Genomic DNA, 14,103 nt, shown 5'->3' on the forward strand with positions numbered 1-14,103 from the left:
TTTCTTTCTTCCTTCCTTCCTTCCTCCCTTCCTTTCTTTCTTTCTTTCTTTCTTTCTTTCTTTCTTTCTTTCTTTCTTTCTTTCTTTCTTTCTTTCTTTCTTTCTTTCTTTCTTTCTTTCTTTCTTTCTTTCTTTCTTTCTTTCTTTCTTTCTTTCTTTCATTGAGGTATAGTCACTTACATTGTGTCAATTTCTGGTGTATTGCCTGCCCTTCTAAACTATAGAGCTTGGCAGATCCTGAGGGTGATAAGGCAGTAGGCAGTACCTCCTGGGAATCAGGCATGGGAGGGGGACCTGGGCCAACTCCAAGAATTCAGCATGTGAGAAACATGGTCCCATGTACCTGCCTGGGTGATGCTAGGCTCCTGAGAGGCCTCAGCCCTGGCCTGTCTAGAGGGGACACAAATGCCTTCAGCCCATGAGGTCAGACCTGGGTCAGAGAAAGCGGGTATTGGAGATGGGGTTTTGGAGGATGAGTAGAAGTTTGCCAGCAAGAAAAAGGCATCCCAGCAATGTGACATGCAGTAGGCCCCAGTTTGGCCCCATCTGGCCCCTGTGGTTGAGTGACCTTAGACTGTCCATGACCTTCAGGTGTTTCTTCCACTGAATATGGGCAAGGACAGAGCCTCTGAGATTAGGCCAGCTCAGGTTTGAATTCAGGCTTTTCCACTTTCTGGGTGACTCTGGCTGAATGAGGCCACACCAAGATTGGCCCCAGTTTACAGGAGAATAAACTGAGGCTTACAGAGGGAGGCCACTCACCCTAGGATGCCAAGGAAAGTGGTCAAAGCTGGGGCCTGTGGTCAGGACTTGGGGAAGGACAGGGAGACAGTTGAGAAGGAGGAGAGGGGTGATGCACCCAATGCCAGTATCCTGGGTCCTGAGGGATGGAGAGGGAAGACAAGTCAGGCGGCCTGGCTATGTTTTGCATAGCAAGTGCAAAGATCCTGAGGTAGGATCATATTTGGGAGCCTCCAGAAACAACAAGGAGGCAGGTGGGCCAGGGGCTGATATGTGAAGGGCAGACAGAAGGAAAGGAGGGCGGAGCAGCCACAGAGGCTATGCAGGGCCTTAGGGAGCAGGAGGACCATGGTGGGTTGGGAACAGGGAAGAGATGGAATCCAGAGTAATCATTGGCAGCTGAATCAGGGCTTACCTGGGGATTCAGAGGTCTAGGGAACGCCACACAGCTCCTATCTGCCAGCACATATCAGCACATACCAGCCCGTATCAGCACAAGCCTGCACAAGCCAGTACACTCTAGCACAAGCTAGCTCTTGCCAACATACACCAACATCCACTGCTGACAGACACCCATGTCTAACACCTAGACCCGGACTCACAAATGCACCAGTCAGCCTGTATCTGCTTCCCGTATTGACGGGAGATGTGTACCACATTCGAGTATATATAAGGTGTATGCACACACCTCTGGGCAACTCCACAGACAAGACGGACACACAAACATGTAGGCACACACTGGCGGTTCCACCTATTTCCAGGCCTCCTGCAAACATACATGTGTGTGTGCACACCCTCCAGTGTGCGTCACGAGGAGGCTCAGGAAGCGCTGCTGGGGGCTCCCTTGAGAGCTGGCTTCCTGTTTTCAAAGAGGCTGGGAACTGCTAATGGAATGTTCTCAACAGACCCAACCCCTCCCCTACTGCCTCCGCACCCCAACCCCTATCCAGCCCCACAGACCCTGCACCCCCTCTGTGCCCAGAACTTACCCTTTCTGACAGTGAGGTCAGGCTCCAGATGGGGAAACTGAGGTTCAGAGAAGTGCTGCCGCCAAGGTCACACAAAGAAGGAGGAGGTGGTGCCTGAAGTCCAGACCCTGAGCTCTAACCTGCCTCCCTCTGGAGCACCATTCTTGGGGTTCAGAGTTCACAGATGGGGAATCACCTCCTTCTGCCTGGACTGTGGCCCAGCTCCTCCTGGCTCCTGGGACCACTGCCATGCAGCCCAGACTCTCCCGCCCCATGAATCCAATCCCCCCATTTACCACCCACCTTACCCATCCCATCCCTCTGTGTCCCCAAATGAGGGCCACCTAGGTCACAAACATTAATGATGTGTCAGTCAACAAAGCAGACCTGGTCTCACCCTCTGGCGGTTGTGGAGGGGAAGGATACAGCCCAGGAGCAAATAAACAAACACATCTGCATCTGTCCCCTCTGTCCCCATCTGTCCCACCAGGATGGCTGAGGACACATTCAACTCTCTCTTGCCTGCTGTGGCACCGGCTGTTCCCTCTGCTTGGAATGCGATCTCTAGCTCCTTAGTGAACTCTTCTTCATCCATCAAAACCCCAACACCAATGTCTTCTCTTGGAAGCCCTCCCTGAACCCTCCAGCCCTCATCCTTCCCTCTGGCCCCACCCCGACTCCATGGGGCTGGGGTGTTTGTGGATTCCATCATAATGCCCTTGGGACCTTATTCTGCCGTCCTTGGCATGGTGGCAAAGATGGTCCCTTATCATTACCTTCAGGGTGTCCCCTGACTCTCACAGTGATTGCCCCAGCCAAAGTCACGTGTCCGTCCCTAAACCAATCCCTGAGTCTGTGGTGATGAAAAAAGCTCTCATTGGCCAAGACCTGATTACGGTCCACATCTGGAGGCAGTAAGTGGACCTTTTTTTTTTTTTTTTTTTTTTGTCCACTGAAAGGTGGGCAGGGAGAGTAGATTCCGCCAAGACCCTTTTACCAAGGACTTAGGGGTTCCCTGTCTGCCTCATTCTGTCTGGGAGTCTTTGGGCAAGTCATCTGTTCTCTTTGCCTCAGTTTCCCCGTCTGTGAATTGGGCTCAGCATGGCTGAGATGTTGGCACGCAGATGGCCCATCGAGGCACACACCCCCATCCCTGTTCAGAGGCCCTGTTTACCATGCATCAGTCCCCCATCCTTTCTTGTTCTCTGTGAATCCTCCCGAGTTGGGGCAGCCCAGCGTGGCATGCACTGATGGCCACCAGCTGAGTCACCACTTCCTCCTGGGCCCCTTGCCCAGCCTGATGCTTTCTGGGGACTTTCCTAGCCTTCCCTGAACATCAAAAACAAGGTAGGGGATGACTCCCAGGTGGGGGAAGCCAGGGCAGAAGCACATGTGGACTGGACTTGTGTACGCTCTGGTGTGGGTTCAAATCCCATGTTCTGTCTCCACCTGTAAAGACCTCATAAATGTTCCTCCTCAGAGTTGGTGGACTCCAAACGTGGACACCCCACAAACTCTCAACCAGGGCCGTGGGTGCCCAGCGCTGGAGGGGTTCACGGTCATTACTGTTGTACCTGTTTGGACAGGTGTTAGCGGTCATGTGGGTCTGTGTTAGTTTCTCAGTTGTGTGTGCCCGAGTTCACTGGCCTGTTTCTGGGTCCCTGCACATGTTTGTGCATCGTGGCTGTCCCTGTGTGTAGAGTCCAGTGGGCTTAAAAGACAGACCCAGCCCCTTGCTGGAAAAAGAAGTGCATTTGGTGGTACCCGGAACTCCTTGAACAAAGGCAGGTGGGCTGGGAGACTGCTGGTGTAGGGATCGTGGGGGGCAAGAAGCAGCAGGAGCGGCACACTCAGGAGGAGGCAGGGGGGCGCGTAGGTCAGGCAGGCTGAGGGGATGGGGAGCTCCATGTGTGAGCTAGGTGTCTGGGGCAGAGCTGAGCTTTGAGAGGAAATGACATCAGTTCTAAAATATTCATCAAGTGCCTAATGGATGTGCCCAGCACTGTGGATACAGTAGGGCACTCGGGGTAACAGACATGTAAATTAGCAACATGTAAATATATAAGTCTGGGAAGGGGAAAGATCTAGAAGCAAAATGCATCACAGCAGAGGTAGGGGAACTGAGGAAGCACTCTGCTCGGGACAGGGAGGCCTGCAAGGAAGAAGGTTCCAGGAAGATCTGGGGAGAGGGAGGTCCAGGTGGAAGGCACAACAGGTGCAAAGTTCCTGAGGTGGGGCTGAGCTAGCAGTGGAGCCCCATTCAGGAAGATCTAAGCCCAGAGCAAGGAGGGGAGGCATCAGGGGGCAGTGCTGGTGGGGAGCAGGGCCACCAGGACGAGTTGTTCTGTAACAGGAGCCCAGCAGGAACACATCCCCCAACCCACCCACCCCCAGCACTCCCTGCTCGGGACAGAATGTGCCGGGAGGAGAGGCTGGTGGTGGCTTTGCATGGTGGCTGGAGCAAGGCGGCTGCAGGATTCCTGAACAGCAGCCCAGCTGGGCTGGCTGCCAGTGAGGGCGGAAAACAAGCAGCAGGCGCCAGGCCTGCCTGTCACCCCATGCCCTAGGCTTGGCCCGGCCAGGGCAGCAGACAGAGATGGTGAAGGAGTCAAAGACTGAGAGAGACAGAGAGGTGGTAACCCAGAGAGATGGTAAGCGAGAGACAGAGACAGAGAGATAGTGAGAGAAACAGAGATGCAGAGATGGTAAGTCAGAGATGGGGGGAGACAGAGACAATGAGAGACAGTGAAAGAGAAACAGCTAAAGAGACAGAGCAAGAGGCAGGGATGGAGGCAGGGATGGGGGAGACAAAGATGGTGAGAGAGGCAGAGACTCTTAGTGAGAGACAGAGAGCAATATGGCATTGACTTTGAGTGGGTGACAGGTTTGATTTTAGGGGGGTCCTAGGAACAAGTGAGAGGCAGTGACACTCTCACCCCCATCAGAGACTTTGCTCATATCAGAGTAAGTGGAGAGTCCCCTCCAGTTACTCAGTCACCCCTCCTCTTGCCTGCTGTGTGCTAGAGCCAGAGACACAGCCCTGACCCAGGCCTGATCTCAGACTCAGACAAACAAGTGAATATCTAAGTAAGAATTTCAGAGACTGATGAGGACTATGGAAACAATAGGATGGGGGATAGAAGAAGGAGTGATGGGAAGTGGTGACTTGAGGTTGGGGCATCCCTGAAAAGATGAGGCTAGTGGGTAAAGCGGAGCCAGCCATAAGGGAGAGCCTTTCAGCAGAGGGAACCACATGTGCAAAGGCCCTGAGGTAGGAACCAGCTTGGAGTATTTGAGTATCAGGGAGGGATAGAGTTGGAGCTGGAAGAGGCAGGTGGGAGATCTTAGGAGGAATGGGGCTTTTATCTTAGAAGAATATTTGTCCACCCTCCTCTACACCTTATGGGCCTCTATGTTTAGCGAGTTCCCCAAATTCTGAACTGCCTGAGCCAGCTCCATCCTGGTTGTCATTTATCCGAACCAGAAAATCTGCCTCCTTTAGCGATCAGGTTCCAGATAGTTGCAGACGCAGGATTCCTGGGGACACGAAGTGGCTTGTCCTCCCAAGTTCCCCAGGGGAAACTTTCACAGAACTGTATGCACATCTGCTGTTGCAATAAACACCTTAGATTCTTCTCAGTTTGGGAACATGGATCTGGAAACTGGCATCTTGCATTTCCCATAACCCAGTTGATGGGGAACTCAGTCCTTCCTGAGGCTGCTTCTTTGGGGTCTAGGTGGCTGTGCTGTGGTAACATCTCCCCTCTGCTGGGCCCCAAGGAAGCCCAAGTCTGACATGCTCCAAGCTTGGTGACAGATCAGTGGGAGCTGGGTGAACCCCAAGATCAGGAGACACTGGGAATCAGGGCCCAGATTTGAACTGGGGAGGGGGGAGATTGAGGCTGTGGAGAGGGGGTGTCTCAGAGTCTCAGATGGGGAAACTGAGGCCCATGGTCACACAGAGAGAAAAGCCTGAAGCCACATCTCCCAGTGTCCACCTCCTGGGTCCCTAATCCTCATCCCTGCCCTTTGGCCTGGCCCATGGACACTCTGAGCTGCCAGTTTATTTCCACTGCCTGGGAAGGCTGGTGGGCACAGCCAGGGCTATCAGAGAGGTGGTCTAATTTGACCCCACCCACAGTGGGCAGGGCCTCAGGTCTGGGGTGGAACTTGAGCTGCCAGGGAGTGTCATGTGGGTGTAACATTACCTGTGGGATATAGATTACAGAGTTCTAGGGGCAGTTTTGAGTGGCAGCTTCATCAGTCCTTACTGTGAGAAAATGGGTGAGTCACCTGACTCTTTTGGACTCACTTTCCCCATCTGCAACTCCAGGAGAATAAAAACCTGTATGCTACTGGGGCTACCTTAGAGCCCAGTGAGGATTCAAACAAATCCTTGGACATGCATAACCAGAGGAACACAAGTCACAATTGCCAAAAGGTGGAAATGACCCAAATGTCCATCAATGGGGGTAGTGAGCGGACAAATAAAATGTGGTTCATCCACACAATGGAATATTATTTGGCCATAAAAAGGAATGAGGCACTGATTCATACTGCAATATGGTTAAATTTCCTAACACATCATGCTGAAGGAAAGAAGCCAGACACAAAAGGCTGCCTATCCTATGATCCCATCTACACGAACTGTCCAGAACAGGCAAATCAAGACAGAAAGCAGATTAGTGGTTGCCTTGGGCTGAGGGAGGGGGAATGGGGAGTGATGACAATTGGGTCAAGCATTTACCTTTGGGGCTGATTAAAATGTTCTGGAACTAGACAGAGGTGATGGTTGTACAAAATTGTAATTGTCCTAAATGCTAAGGAATTGCACACTTTCAAATGGTATATGAATGAATGTCAATAAAACAAAAACAGCCCAGATGCTGTAGATAGGCAGGATCCTCCTGCATCTGGCACTCCCCTGCCCAGCCTCAGCCCCTTCAGGTTCATTCACTGAGGACAGATGAGGCCTCTGCCTGCCCTGCAGCATCCATGCTCCCAGCCTCTGTGACCGCACGAGGCGAGGGCCTCGGGCTCCAACCTGCGCTCAGTCTCCCCTGGGCCTCACTGTCACCTTCTGGACAATGGGTCCCTCACCCCTCCTCAGCCTGGAATTCAGTCTGAGATCCTGACCCACAGTGGTGTTTAGGGCTGCCCCGGCTTCTTTGGCACCTGGGGAGAAATAAAACACTAAGAACTCTAAGCCCAGTCTCTTCCCCCATGCTTTTATTTTTAAAAAATTGTACAAAAGAGGACAATTTAAGGCTTGTCAGAAATGCAGAGTCCCAGGCGGGGGCCCTGCCCCAGCCGGGCTGGGACTCTGCCCTTGGGGGCTCTGCCCCATCATGTTTTGCTCCTCCAGGACACGGGGGGTGTCCAGAAACACCCTGGCCCTTCTGTGTCACCCCAGGCTGACCTCTGTCCCCCTAGCCTAGTTTAATGCTGTGCTGTCCATCTTGAAATTCTTAATCCTTGAACAATGGGCCCCACATCTTCATTTTGCAAGTTATACAGCTGGTCTTGTCTGTCCCACTCTGAACCCGGGTTTCTTGGTCCATGCAGTACCCAGGAGTATGCAATGGAGTGTGTGGAGGGGCCCCTGGGCAGCCCAGCCTAGGCTGGGAATCTCTGGCTTTCAAAGGTTTCAAAGGCTAGAGTTGCTGCCCCTGCCACCCACAGGCCCCACACAGCTCCAATGACTTGCTTCCCTGAATGCCTCATTCCTGTGCCCTCTCACCTGCCAGACCTTGCAGTGTGGCCTCGATTGAGGTACTTGCTTTCTGAGCCCCAGTTCTAAGATGAAGGGGGCAGTCTCCAAACATCACTCAGCTCTGACCTTCTTCGACTTTTCCTTCTTGCCTGCCCGCATGCCGAGCTCTTATTCATAGGCCAAAGCCTCATCTAAAATGCCCTTTCCTCCAGGAAGCCTTCTTTGCTTCCCCTTTCGACTTTCCCAGATCAGGGTCCCTTCCTCTGGTCCCACAGGACTGGAAGTATTTCTGTCTGGTTCTGTTCCTCCCAGACTAGAGGCTTCTAGGGGACACCGTCCCTGCTCACAGGTCAGCACAGACAGGTTGAACAGTCTCGGATCCCACGCTGGGCATCTGATACGTTATGAGAACGGGTCCAGATTTGTCAGATTCCAGATTGGCTCTTCCTCTGTTCTGTGTGATGTTGGAACAGCCCTGCCCACTTCTGAGACTCGGTTTCCCCAACTTCAGTGCACTCAGGTGGGTATGCTCTTAATCCAGCCACTCCTCATGGCCATAGGGGCTCAAAGCACATGTGCAGCCTCATCCCTTGAAGTCTCCACTGGTCCCTCAGCAGGTCCTGCAGTGTGGCCTCATGGCCTCTGAGGGCGGGTTTGGATCCTCCTGAAGGAAATGATCCTGTTAAGTCTCTGGAGACCCTGGACGCTCAGAAACACCTCTCCCTACCCTCAAATCCTCCCTGCCCTCATCTCCATACCCCCTCTTGGCCAGGGGTAGATACCCAGGATCAGACAGAGATGCAAGCTGGGTTTAGGCCCAGAATGAAGGCATAGGGACTCCATCACCATTTAAAATTCATCTGTGTCTCCCACCCTCACCTTAGCTCCCAGGGCCTGGAGAGGCGCAGAGGCTTTGTGGACCCCCAAGCTCACCTCAGAGTACAAGGGTGGAGGGCGGAAGCGGAACTCTTGGATGTAGGTAAAGAAGGGGCCTTCAACACTCATGTCAGTGTCCTGGAGTAGTGGGAAGGGGCTCTGCTCCACGGCCACCACCTCTGAGTACTCGGGAGGGGCTGGAATCAAGAGACACGGTGGGTGAGCAGGTAAAGGAGGAGAGCCTCAGAATTGGAAACTATGGCCAGGAGCCAGCTTGTGCCAGTTCTGAGGCTGTGGAGCTGTGTGCCCTTAGGCTGGGATTCTGGGGGGACCCATGGCTGCCAACATAATTCTTACTGAGCACTTTTACAGGCATTGAGGCTGGCGGAGGGATAATCAGCCTGGTAGCCACTTCTCTGTCCACCCCCCACCCACAGCAGGACGGGGAACTCACCTTCAGGTTGCTCTGGCAGGACCCCCAGCCCCCAGTCCAGCAGGAAGCTGGCATGGCTGCCCACGCTGGATGAGCGGCTGCCAAAAGGATGTAGAGGGATGGTGCCAATGACCAGCGGCAGTTCCAAGAGCAGCTTGGATGAGCCTGGGATGTCTACACAGACCTGGAGGAATGAATCATAACGGAGGGTGCCCAGTCAGCCTTGGTTGCACCCTCCTTCTACAGAAGGAGGACTTTCCTGGGCCAGGGGGATAGAGGTCCCAGCCCCAGTCTTGGGGGATCCCAGTCTAAGGGACAGAGCAAATGCAGCCACCCTGGCCTCCAAGGATACTCTACCTTGAGGGCGTAGTCCACATGTAGTACACGGCAGTGCAGGATAGAAGGACCCACAGGTGGGATCCGCAGCGCCCGGCCCTGCCACAGCACCCGCCGCCCGGGGCCCACAGGCTCTCCCGAGAGGCTAGCCACCACTGCTCGTTTCTGTTTGCGGGCACCTCGTGCCATGAAGGTCTGTGTCTGGACCACAGCCGCCCGAGGCAGCACTGGGCGCGTGGAGCTGTTGTCGATCTCGGCAAACACTGGGATGACCTCACCTGTGGAGGGAAGCAGCAGGGCCTCAGTTTCTCCACTTGCAACCCCCCAATACTGGCTTTCTTCCCAGTCCAGCCTCCCCCATGCTACCTGGCGTGTAGCCCTTGCGGTCGATCTTGGCTGAAAGGGAGACAAGGCCACTGTTGCTGTACCAGGATCGGGCAATTTTCTCCTGAGCTCCTGCTTGAGGGGCCTGGTAGGGTGGGGGAAAAGGAGGAAAAGGGCATGAAACGGGTTCCTCTGTGCAAACCACAGACCCTGTGTAGCTTTCAACCCCCCTCCCCCCGCTGAAGGAGGACTTGGGGCAGGGCCTAGTTTCCTGGTTTCTTTTTAACAATCTAGCAACTATTCATAAAATGGGTCCAGGCATATGACCCATCTCATTAAACTAAAATGAAATTAACAAGCCAAGCGCTTAGTGCGTAACTAGCATTCAGTAAACCATTATTATTGCAAACTCTGATTGTGCCCTATTTCACAGATGAGACTTTGGAAGCTCAGAGAGGGCGTTACACTCACCCGGAGACACACAGCAAATTGGAGCAGCTGGGATTTACACCTGGCTCCAATGGACTCCACAGGCATTCCCATGTCTGCCTCCCTCCCTGCCAGGGCCTGGCTGTGACCCCCACTTTGGGAAGGGAGTGAGGAACCAGTCACCAAGTAGCCAGGATCTACCTGTGATGCTCCTATCCCACCTCCCCAAGGGCAACCACTCACCAGCAGAGCAGGTGTGTTGATGTCCACAGGCTCAATAACAGTAAACACCTTCCTTGTCCGACAGGCAGGGATCCAGGGCCGGTGCAGGGTGGCCTTGATGCAGTATCGGACACTGCCATGTTTGCCTTCAAATGAAGTCACTAGCGTCCTGTGGGTGGAGAGAAGAAGGCGCTTCAAGGGGCGAGATCCAGAGACAAGCCGGCAGGGGATTCCCAAAGACTTGAGGGTATGAGAGACACAAGACACTCCTGGGGCCCCCTCCGGGAGAAAGTCATGTAGCTCAGAGGTCCCCAGATACTAAGCAGCGGAGTCCCAAACCTGGGGGAGGGGGTGCTGCAAGCTTAGGGACTCCCCCACAATCCTGCACCCATATGACTTACGGTGGCAGCTGGAAGCTGAATGGGAACTCATGGCGCCCAGGAGGCAGTGTTGTGATCTCTCCAGTGTCTGCAGGTAGAAGCAAAGAGGGAGGCTCTGTGGCTGCGCCGGGATCCCGAAGCGCCCAGCACGTGCGCCGTGCAGGGGTTCCCCGCCGGTACCTGGCGTGAGTAGCATGGTACGGTGGCTCACAATCTCCACGCGCTCGCTGTAGCTCTGCGTGTACGCGGTGCTCGAGCCCGCGCTGCGGGACTCGGTCCAGTGTACGTGGGCGCGGCCCCGAGCGCGTAGCTTCAGGGAGCCCACGCGCGCCGGGCCCGACAGCTCCAGTAGCACCCGGCCAGCCACGGTCTGGCCGCCGCTGAACACCGGCTCGGCGCCTGCGCTCGAGCCATCCAGCTGCACCACGAACGCTTTCACCTTGTCAAATAGCATCGCGCCCGGGAAGCGAACTCTAGGGGTCCGGAACCTGGCTTCGAACCCGCGACGCGGCGGCGCGAAGTGCGTACGCTACAGCCTAAGGACGCGAATCAACCTGGCGCGCGCAAGCGCATTTACCAACCAGGCCGGAGACTCCTCACGGTTGGCGCCGGCGCTGCCTTTATACGGCAGGCAGAGGCGAGGCGAGACGCAGGGCACGCCCCCGGAAGTGAATACGCCAATGGCGCGGCAGAGGCGTGGCTCCGCCCAGGCATGGAGCAAAATAACAAACTCCCCAGCTCTCGGCCGGCTGCCCTCTACCCTCATTGACCATGGGGTGAAACGGAAGCACCGAGGGCAAGAGCACGTATCTCAGACTCCCTAGGTAAAGAGGAAAAACTGAAGCCTGGAGGCGAGACCTGAGCCTGAGGTCACCTAGCAAAAGCATTCTACCCATCGGTTTAATCATCAACCGGTCGCCACTTGCAGACGTGACTCGAGGCATGACCAGCCCTAGCTGGAGAAGTGTGGAACGGTCTGACCCTGGCCGGAGCCTGAGCGCCTAGGACTACCTCAGACCTCAGTTTCTCCCCTTCTGTGCAATGGAGGAGGAAGGAAAAAGTGGATGCGGCCTCTTTCCACTAGGGCACCTGCTGCCCCCTCCTCTGATTCGAAACCCGCTCAGCTGGCTGACCCGAGCTAGTGACAGTCTCTTGGAGTCTGAGTTTCCACGTTTGTAGAGCCAGAAGAAAATCAGTCCCGATCTCAGAGGGTTGTGCATGAAGCACTGTGTAGCTTGACTCCTCCCAGAGCCTCTTGGATCAGCAACCCGCTCCCGGCACACTGCCATTCGGCTGCGCCTCAGCGCTTTTACCCAAGTTGCTCCTACAACCCGTCGTTTCTTTCCCATCTTTCAACATCGTCCCCCCTCCCCCCGCCCCGCCTCCTCCAACTCCTACTTGCCCTATAGGCCTAGCTCGTCCCCTCACAGACTGGGCCGAGTACCGGAGAAGCTAATGGCATCCCAGGGTCCAGTGCTACGGTGTGCCTTTGGGGCTATGGCCCCTCTCTGGGCCTTAGTTTCCTTACAGTTGGGAGCTGCCTGCTCATGATCTGTGGGACGCCTGCGCCCTCTGGTGGCAGCAGTATGCACTGCTGCTCGAACCCACTCCCTAACTTGGCCAACCCCTTTTGAGTCTGGCTCAGGCCACGCAGGAACCTCCCAGAGGCCTCAGCACACCCCGTGTCGGCGGCCATAACCAGACACGGTCAACCAGTGATAAGGGTCAGAGAAGGCCTAAAGAGATGGGTAGAGGCTGTTCACTGAGTGATCAGCCTGGGGGGCTGCCTGGAGGAGGGGTCTATGGGTCTGAAATGAGGGGTTGGGACCTTCTCCCAGGGCCAAGTGGAGCCTAGAAAGAGGACAGGAGGCCATAATCCCAGGAGGAGGTGGAGAATAAAGTGACCCTGGGGGGATAGGGAGTCTCATACTGAGCCAGTGCCCTCAGTCCATTTCACAGATGGGTCCCCAGAGGCTCAGAGAGGGGCAGGGCCTCACTGGAGGTCACAAAGCAGCTCCACAAGCTTCACGCTGCCAGTATCTTAAGGAACCCACCAGTGAACGGGACCAGGGAGAGTAGGGTGAGACCAGACCCAATTTCCCTTGAGTCACAGGGAAAGGGAAGTGTCTACAGGGCCCCTTCCTGCCCCACCCCATGCCCAAAACGCCTTGGTTTCCACAGCTGGTCAGGCCACAGCTCCCACACCTGGGGGCTGCTGGGACAAGGCTGCAAGTCTGTAAGCAAAGCATCTAGTGTGTGCAGTGCCGGAAAAGAGGGGGCTGTGGGTGGGGAGCCAGGTCTGAGCTGCTTCCTCCCTCTGCCCATTTTGCAGACAGGTATAGTAGGGTCTGCCTTCCCCCAGAGGAGTTGGCTAGGGCAGCCAGAGAGGCCAACATCCTCCTCAGCCACATTGCACAGTGCTGGGGCACAGACTTGCTCTCTCTTGCCCCTGTTTTGCTCCTGACTGGCTATATGGCCTGAGGGCAGGGGACTGAGGTTTAGAGCAAGGTAGGGACATGCCTAAGACCTAAGATTCCCAACCTGACCCCACCCCAAGTCTTCTCCTTCCTGGGATGCATTCACACCCCTTCATCTGCAAACACCACCAGAACCCCTAACCCAGGGAAGAACTGGTTCCGTGAACACTGGGGAGGGGTACTGGCAGAACGTTTGACAGGAGCCTTCTTTGGGAATCAGGAACCCCAGGCCTTGGTTTAACGAGGGATCCTGGGTCCAGAGAAGAGGATCTCCCAGCTCCACCCAGGGATTCCCCCAGAATCCATAGGGGGCCCCCACCCCACAGCTTCTAGATCAATGGCGTTCCGGCTCTGCAGGGAGGGGCACCCAGGTCCTGGGAGTGGTTCCTGGCAAAAAGGATTTTGGAAGCGGGTAAGTGGGTGAGTGTCCCAGTAGGAGGGTCCACACCCTAGGGAGGAGGTCCCCACTTCTTGAGATGGGTCACCCGACAGCACAGCCTCTAAGTCGAAACGCTGGCTCTGGAGAGGAGCGCCCAGACTTGGGCAGAGGGTCCCTGGGAATCCTAGCTCGGGGGTAGGGGCTGAGCGGCTTACCTCGGAGCAGCAGCTGCCGCCGCCGCAGATACGTCTCCGCGGCTGCGAAGTCGCTGGACACCGCGTTCACACCCACGCTTCGGCCCTCGAGCCAGTGCGTGGCCGCCCCGCCGCGCGCCGCCACTTCGAGCGCTCGCACCCGCAGCGGCGCCGCCGCCTCCAGCAGCACCCGGCCGCACAGCCGCTCCCCGCCGCGGTACGCGCCGCCCGGGCCCCGCGCCAGCTCCAGCGCGAAGCTGCGCACGGCCCCCGGGCGCATGGCGCGGGCCGGGACGCGTGGCGTGGAGGACGCGCCCGGCTCGAGTCCGCCCGGCACGCGCGACCAGGCGCACAACTGGGGGCGCGTCTGCAGATCTCCCTCGTCCTCGCAGCGCCCGGCGCACTCGCCGAACTTTCTCCTGCTTCTGCGAACTTGTGCCGGCGCCGCCGGCCCCGGGCCGGGGCGTCGTTGGCTGACTTCCTGGTCCTCTGCCTCCGCCCCCGTGACGCGCCCTGGCCTCCAGGGACGTACCCGCGCGGTTGACTTTGCTACCCGTCAAAGCGGGGCGCGCCTTGCTTTTTTGGGGTAGGCTCTGTTGAGTCAGAGGCGGACCGGGGCGGATGTGGCTGG

General features: G+C 56.1%; 1 protein-coding gene across 2 annotated transcripts; it reads right to left on the reverse strand.

Moving 5' to 3' along the window:
• Positions 1 to 6,921: 6,921 nt before the first annotated feature.
• On the reverse strand, positions 6,922 to 13,891 carry ARRDC2 (arrestin domain containing 2). 2 transcript variants are annotated; one of them, XM_074350440.1, is made up of 8 exons: positions 13,494 to 13,891; positions 10,444 to 10,510; positions 10,064 to 10,211; positions 9,434 to 9,536; positions 9,089 to 9,345; positions 8,753 to 8,915; positions 8,356 to 8,495; positions 6,922 to 8,086 (listed from the first exon to the last, which is right to left on the reverse strand). In XM_074350440.1, exons 1-8 carry the CDS (start codon positions 13,750 to 13,752, stop codon positions 8,033 to 8,035), a joined length of 1,191 nt encoding a protein of 396 aa, XP_074206541.1. In that variant the 5' UTR covers positions 13,753 to 13,891; the 3' UTR covers positions 6,922 to 8,032. The 2 variants fall into 2 exon arrangements, with proteins under 2 accessions (XP_074206541.1, XP_010970447.3); XM_010972145.3 differs by lacking the exon at positions 13,494 to 13,891 and adding an exon at positions 10,603 to 11,782.
• Between the last annotated feature and the right edge of the window lie 212 nt (positions 13,892 to 14,103).

This window comes from Camelus bactrianus, chromosome 22 (assembly GCF_048773025.1).
Source record: "Camelus bactrianus isolate YW-2024 breed Bactrian camel chromosome 22, ASM4877302v1, whole genome shotgun sequence".
Taxonomy (NCBI): Eukaryota; Metazoa; Chordata; class Mammalia; order Artiodactyla; family Camelidae; genus Camelus; species Camelus bactrianus.